This window comes from Carassius gibelio, chromosome B2 (genome assembly GCF_023724105.1).
Source record: "Carassius gibelio isolate Cgi1373 ecotype wild population from Czech Republic chromosome B2, carGib1.2-hapl.c, whole genome shotgun sequence".
Lineage (NCBI taxonomy): Eukaryota > Metazoa > Chordata > Actinopteri > Cypriniformes > Cyprinidae > Carassius > Carassius gibelio.
The window spans coordinates 27,632,934-27,640,620 of NC_068397.1; the positions used below are offsets into that span (position 1 = coordinate 27,632,934).

Consider the following 7,687-nt stretch of genomic DNA (forward strand, 5'->3'; position numbering starts at 1 on the left):
AAGGCGAAAGAAAGGGGACCTTACAGGAACAAGCTCACACCAAGCGCAAAACAGCGGTGTTTGGAGAAGCTCTCAGGCAGCTCCCTGCAGCGGCACAGAGACCTGAACAATTTACCTCAGTGCACACATATGGACATTGGGAATTATATTGTTTACAATGTAAGTCACTTTGCATTCACGCTGTTAATGGCTTTAATCTAACCCGGACATTTCCATCTCGCAATCACACATTTAAATACCTTAGCTGGTTTGTCCACTTTGCAGCCCCCAACCAAAAACCTGGTACAGTATGTGTCATTGGGTTAAAATCAAATTATAACTAAACATACACAGTCCATATGTGTGCGTGGATGTAAATGGTCCAGGTCTCTGTGCCTCTTGAGAGCTTCTCCAAATACCGCTGTTTTGAGCTTGGTGACAGGGCCGTGCAGAGACCTTTGGAGGGGCAGGTGCTCAAAGTATAAAAGGGGCACATGGAACAAAGCTTTAAAGGTCCCCTTCTTCGTGATTTCATGTTTTAAACTTTAGTTAGTGTGTAATGTTGTTGTTAGAGTATAAATAATATCTGTAAAATGCTAAAGCTCAAAGTTCAATGCCAAGCGAGATATTTGATTTAACAGAATTCGCCTACAAAAAATGACCCATTTGAACTACAGCCCTCTAGTTCCTGCAGGAATGACGTCACTAAAACAGTTTTTTTGACTAACCTCCGCCCACATGAATTCACAAACAGGGGGTGCGGCCTTGTTGCACTCCGACGGAGAAGAAGGAAGATCTGTTTGTTTTTGTCGCCATGTCGTTGAAACGCTGTTATTTTCATCTCTAAATCCAATAACCTTTTTTTGTGCTTCCCAGGAACGCTGTACTTTGAGATTAATGGATACAATTTATGTTTAACTCGATTCCTGAAAATTATAATGCACATGTAAAACTATGTGCAGCTCATTTTGCTGAGGACAGCTTGCTGAGGACAACTTTATCAATCTCAATCAGTTTAATGCAGGATTTGCACAAAGATTATTCTTGAAAGATGGAGCAGTTCCCTCTTTGTCTGGAGAAGGCGTTGTTTATGGACCATAAATGGTATGTGTATTTTATTATTTAAGTTGGTGCATTTAACAGTTTCTATAACTTATTACACAAAGGGCAACGCTGTTTAGCTTTGTTAACTAGATGTTAGGGCTGTGCAAAAAAACAAATGCGGTTTTCATGCGCATCTCGTCAGTAAAAACGCTCCTGTGACTATAAATACATCTCCAGCACGTGCGTTCTAGCCCAATCGCGTTACGAGGAGGGCAGCCTGCTTTCAGCTGCTGTCGAATCACAGCACAGGAACCGCTGGCCCAATCAGAACCCGTTACGTATTTCTGAAGGAGAGGCTTCATAGAACAAGGAGGTCATCAGCCCATTTTTGTGACAGTGAAAACAGCAGTATACAGACAGGTGAATTGTGTGAAAAATACTGTGTTTTTTTACACGCGAAACATGAACACATGTTATATTGCACATTGTAAACACAATCAAAGCTACAAAAAAGCGCGTAAAACGGGACCTTTAAATGGCACTGTTCAAAAGATCAATACAGCAATATATTGTGATGCATTCCTTGCTGATTCGCGTATCGATATGGATGATTATGTATTGATAAGGCAGCAAATGCTCTGATGCAGTTTTGAAAAAAAATAAAAAATAGAAAAGACAGTTTTAAGTTTAAAAGTTAAAAAAACTCTGGGATCAGAAAAGTCTTAAGTTGTCCCAACCTGATGGCTTTTTCTTTTCTGTTTCTAGAGAATAATTAAGAACAGCTATTATAGTAAAAACTATAGAAAATGCTTGTGCCTCTACATTTCCCTCTTTTTCTTCCTCTGTCTCCATCTCCTCATCTGGGGCCCGTTTCACAAAGGAGGTTAACTGAAAACTCTGAGTATGTTTACCCTGAAATGAGGGAAACTCTAGGTTTTCTGTTTCAGAATGGGAGGTCTGTCAAACCTGAGAAAGCAGGGTAAGTCAAGCCCGTTTCTGAAAGAGAGGTAACTTACACTCAGAGTCAGTTACCATGGTAATTTACATTATGAACCTAACCTGGTTGGGAGCAGGTTTTCCTCGATAAACCCAGAGTTTATTTCGGTCTCCTCCCCCTTTTTAAACACTTCATTAATGCATGCTGGAAAAATTCTCTTCTTACTAAGTGTTTTTTTTTTCTTCTTTTTTTGCCCAAATACATATATTAAAAAAATTATAAAATAAAGATTTTATATATAAGAAAATTATATAAGAAATTTTGTTTTGTTTCCTGGGGGGATTTAAATTAAGTGCATTTTACAAAATTATATGCCAGTGTGGTAATAAAAATAATCTTAATGCAAATGGTAAACCTTATTCTGAGTGTCTAGTACTAAGTGCAAATCTACTATAGCTCCGCCCTCCATCGACACATAAGGTTAAATATAACACATGTGAATAACGGCTTCAGTGGTGTAGGCACTAGGCAGTAATGTTTTTGGCATGGAAACTAGCTTGTAACACTATTGATTGGGTTAGAGTCAGGCTTTTTGCCGAGCTCATTCTTCTCACTTTTCCCATCACATGTCACATTAGAATTTATTTTCAATAAAAATGAACAAAATGTTCTAAAAGTGGAAGTAAAGTGCCTAAGTGTTTGATAATGATACAACTATTTATAATTGCAATAAATACAATAATTTACAATGTTATTATTGCATCCTGTTAATGTATCACAATACTGAGGTGCAAATGTATCTGCCAGTATAAAGTATAACTAGCATCTAATTATTATTTACACTTAGTCTGTTGCAAAGAAGTGCTACTTTTACATGTTAAATATAATATATCACGATTTTCACTGTACATTTTTTTCTGTAAATAGCATCTAAAGCTACTTACACTTAGCCTTCTGTAAATAGGATCCATCTCTAAGAGAGTATGTTAATTCCACTTAGTGTAAATAGCCACTGCCGTATTTTTCTTATTCTATTGGAAGATAATTTGTAAAATAAGAAAAATACACTTAAAATATTATTATTAATATGATTATCTTATATATATTTTTTGACCATGAGATACCATAAAATGATTAGCTATTAATTAATTAATCTAATGTTCTGCCAGTTTTCACCTGTGATATTATAACACTGATAAGAATTACATTTGTATCGAGTCTGAAGTATGTGGATGGATTTTTGGCGGGAGCTGTTGCCATGGTGAATTGTAATATCGGCGCTCCATTGATACTGGCTTTTTATAGTAGTGGTGCACGCGCTTAACTCAGAGTCAGTCAATTTAGAGTTGATTAAACCAACTAATTTCAGCTGTTCTGTAACCGAAAACTCAGAGTTTCCCATCTCAGGGTAATTCAACTCAGAGTTCAAGTTTAAACTTGAAAGAGTTGGTTGAACCTCCTTAGTGAAACGGGCCCCAGATCTATTACTGTCAACTATCTGTCCATTTAGAAACAAGGCGTAATTTACTATTTCAGCATTAATCTATTATTTTAACCATGACTACTATCTACTCTTGCAACTAATCAATAAGTCCACCTTAAATATTGATACAAAACATTAAACAACTGATACACTGGAATATAGTGATTAATATTATTATTACTGTTGCAGTTGTTGTTGTTTAAAATTTAACACCTTTGCAATGTAAACAAATGACAGGCTACAAGGGTTATTACACAAGTGTCATCCATCTCCTTCACACTGCACTTTGATGTCAGGTGTCAGATGTCAATATATATATATATATATATATATATATATATATATATATATATATATATATATATATATATATATATATATATATATATATATATATATATATATATATATTTGTGTCACATTTAAATATAATTATATTTTAATTCATTTCTTAATTGTTTTTATAATGATAATTCAGAGAGTGAGAAAAGCTGAATAAGCCTTACCAGTGTTGTGATAATTATTTTTAAGGCACTCTATGTTTTAAAAAATAAATAAATACTGTAATATAATACTAGTTTAGTCAAATAACATAAAAAAGACCATACCCCTCGATGCCTGTGAAACTTTTCTCCCTCAAACAGCACGCTAGCGTTACTTATACACTACAGGCTACACACAGCAACATATCTGCATGTTCTCACATCACATCATTCTTATAAAATAATAATAAGTAAATAAAAATAAAAATCACTTAGCTGAGAATGAAACACCACTTACCAGCTGCCGCGGTGTTTATAATATCCTCTAGCAATTAAAAAATGCGCGTGCAGCTTGAGAGCTAAATTATTATTAATAAATGTTACTAATATTTAGATTGGGCATGGGCACGCATTCACAAAAGGGCATGTTATTACAAAAAATTTGAGGAAAATTTGCTTTGACAAAAGGGCACTTTGCGCACCAAGGGGCAAAGGGGCAGATCTGACATACAGAAATATTAAAATAGGAAAATATGCACTGTATTATTGCAGCTGGATCTCCTGTAAGTTTATTTTAAGTTTTTGTCATATTTTACTTATCAAATAAGGGCACACATATACATACAGTAGGCTATATCTCTAAATCTCAAAGTGCATGAATTGAAGTAGGCTACAAAAAAAATCACAGTGAATTTAAAATATAGTATTGAAAGATTTTAAAAAGATTAAATTATAATAATTATTTGAATTGAAGGAAATTAAGTGAAGGTTGTTGAAAGAAAAGTAGCATCTAACATTTTAAGAATGCAAATATTTCTAGCTAAAGTTAAGCTAGATTCATTAATGTTGTCAGTGTACTAATGTACTTCTATTTTCCAGTTCTTTAAAACAATAACATTACTCAAAAATTTTTTAACTGTTTTTAAAAGTACATTACAGATGCCTATTTATTATCTAAATTAACTGTATGATTTTTCTCCAGATGAAACATCTCTCCATCTTCCCACTTTCTCCAGCTTATTTTGCTGTCACTCTCCAACATCATGTTCTTCAGTTTTTCACTTATCTGGAAGACCAGTGAGAAAGAATCAAATAAACCTCATGTCACATATATATGCCTCATATAATATGTAGCCCTAAATAACAACAAAACCAGCAATAATAATGATGATTATGATGATATGAGTGCTTTTTGGGTTTAAGGTAATTTAATAAATTTTTCTTCAGTCGTTTCTTCAAGTGCATATACTGTTCTTGGCAAAGTGTGTTGTTGCACCAGAATGTGACACTAAACACAGTTTAAGGCAGATACAAACCTCATTCATAATGGCCGTCTGTAGTGAAGGATCATTCAATGCACATTTTCCCTTACATGTGACTTTCAGTCTCACAATTTGTTTTCTCTTGTCATCTAGAGAAAATACTTGAAGTTATCAACATAAAATATACAACAAAGAAGGAAACATATTTCAATTGTTTGTGATATCTGTTGAAAGAGTGATCTACAAACCATTTTCTTCCCCCTCTTCTGTTGTTTGTAACTGTTGCATTATGGGGAGTGTGAAATTGTTTATTTTTCTTCAGTAGTTTAATGTATTCACTGTATATTGTGGGTAGGGTAGTGATGGGTTGCTCTATGTACAGTATTATATGTATGTAGTTATTCAGACTAAACTATCGTTTTGTAAGTGTTCAAGACAAATTTCCTTCTGGATAATAAGTTAATCTTACCTTAATAATTTAATTATGTCGGTGAAACTCACCCCCATGGCAGATAAAAGGCTGCTTGAGATCACAGCTGTATTGAGCCCATTTCCCAGAATTGGCTCTTGACATGCCAACACAGTCACCAGGTCCTGGATTCAGGAATGGTTGATCTGCTGCCCAGTGTCTGAAGGAGCGACTCCATTTATCAGACCATTCCCAAGAGTCCAGGAACAGACCAATCCAGATGTAAGATCCAGATAAAAGAATTCGATTTGTCTGGTTATTTTCTGAAAAGTTGCGGATGGTGGGCAGGTCTGTGTAATGTTGTCTGCAGTAGCTCTGAGCATCACTCCATGCTTTTGGGATTTTTACTAAGATGTATCCAGAATTTCCTTTTGAGAAACGCAAAGATAGTATAATTTCTTTGCACTTCTTTTCCAATTAAACTGCACAATAATAAATCTTAATAATGAGAAATTTACCATAGCACACAAAATATACATTAATGTAACATGGCATGTCATGCCAAGCCCCGGAATTAGTAACAGTACAAGCTCCATCCCCATCTGGCTGTCCTGATTCCCAGTTATAGTACTGAGAAGTGTTATTTTCTCCATTAGACCAAACCCAGCGTCTCTGTGTCCCCCTCTTCAGTCCAATCCACACTGATCCACTGTATCCAGCATCCACTATATTTACCAGCCTGTTCACATCATCCATGCTGTCTGCAGTAGCCAGATCAGTGAATCTCTCTCTGCAGTAACTCTGAGCTTCTGGCCATGACATTGCTTTATTTATATAGAAGTACGGACGAGAAAGACCAGAACTGCTCCAGAAGAGCCCTGTTGAAAATCAACATATTAAAAGTGAAAGTGAAAGTTAAACCATGTATATGCAAACACATCACTACAGATTACAAATGATCACACCAACCTGACAGCAGAAGCAGCACAAACAGACTCCCGTCCATGACTGTACACACAGATGCTCACTGGTGGATTCTAAGAGATGATCAGGTGAATTTCATCAAAGTTTACACTGCAAACATGAGCTGGCTACATATACAGTAGCTTTTTATTTAGCCATAAGATCCTGCATCTTAGACAGTAGCTACTTGATAACAATAGCATAGCACTAGGAACACATGGGTTTGATAGCCAGGAAATGTATTAACTGATAAAATACGCAGTGTAATGCGAGTAAGTTGCTTCAGAAAATAAGAATAAATATGATATTAAAAAGCTCTCAAGTGAGTGATTTAACTTTTTCAAAATACTATAAACTTACAAAGGTATATTGTACATAATAGAGCTGTGATTAACTATTAAAAATAAAAGTGATACATAAGCTCTGCAAGAGTTATCTTGTTACTTAAACTGATGATGGTTAAAACTTTCCTCCGGACAATACTTCTACCTGCTGTACAGAACAGGTACTGCAGGGGAAAGCAGAGCACAACCTAAAGCTTTTTGGGGTATTTATCTCTTTCACATTAATTTCACACGTCTGATACAACTATGTGGTCTTGTTTCATTAATACAGTGTTTTTATTTTTTACCCCCCCCCCCCCAAAAAAAAATAAATAAAATAAAAATAAGTGAAATGTTCACCCTGTTGTATCATCTTATTTAATCTAATTAAAATATGCATGCAATATTTTTTGTATCAATATAATTTTGTATTAAAATAAAAAAATAAACAAATAGCTATATAGGTCAAAACAATGTGGGCAAAGAATATTTATATTTATTGAAATAATGATTTCTGAACATTCAAGTTCTCCTTATCTACATTTTTTTGTTGTTGCCTGTTTCATGTTTAATGTTAAACTCTTTAAAAGCAAAAGTGTAACATTGCAGCAGTAAATGCTGCACAGGATGATTTTGTTTTGATTTAAACGAAAGACACGAGGAGCTTTGATATTCAAATAGCTTATTCTCAAGATGTTTTTACATATTGCATCACATCAATACCAGTAACAAAATGACTCATCTGGAAGATAATTTGACTGAGATTTTAGTAAAAAACACAAAAACGTTTATACTTAAAAGACCA

General features: G+C 34.6%; 1 protein-coding gene across 1 annotated transcript in view; it reads right to left on the minus strand.

Annotated features, from left to right (window-relative positions):
• Positions 1-6,602, minus strand: part of LOC127950653 (C-type mannose receptor 2-like) — a 28,813-nt gene extending 22,211 nt beyond the window's left edge. The window contains exons 1-2 of the mRNA XM_052547808.1: positions 6,566-6,602; positions 5,689-6,024 (exon numbers count right to left, since the gene is read on the minus strand). Of these exons, the coding sequence (XP_052403768.1) occupies positions 5,689-6,024; positions 6,566-6,602 (373 nt within the window). The remainder of the gene's footprint in view (positions 1-5,688; positions 6,025-6,565) is intronic.
• Between the last annotated feature and the right edge of the window lie 1,085 nt (positions 6,603-7,687).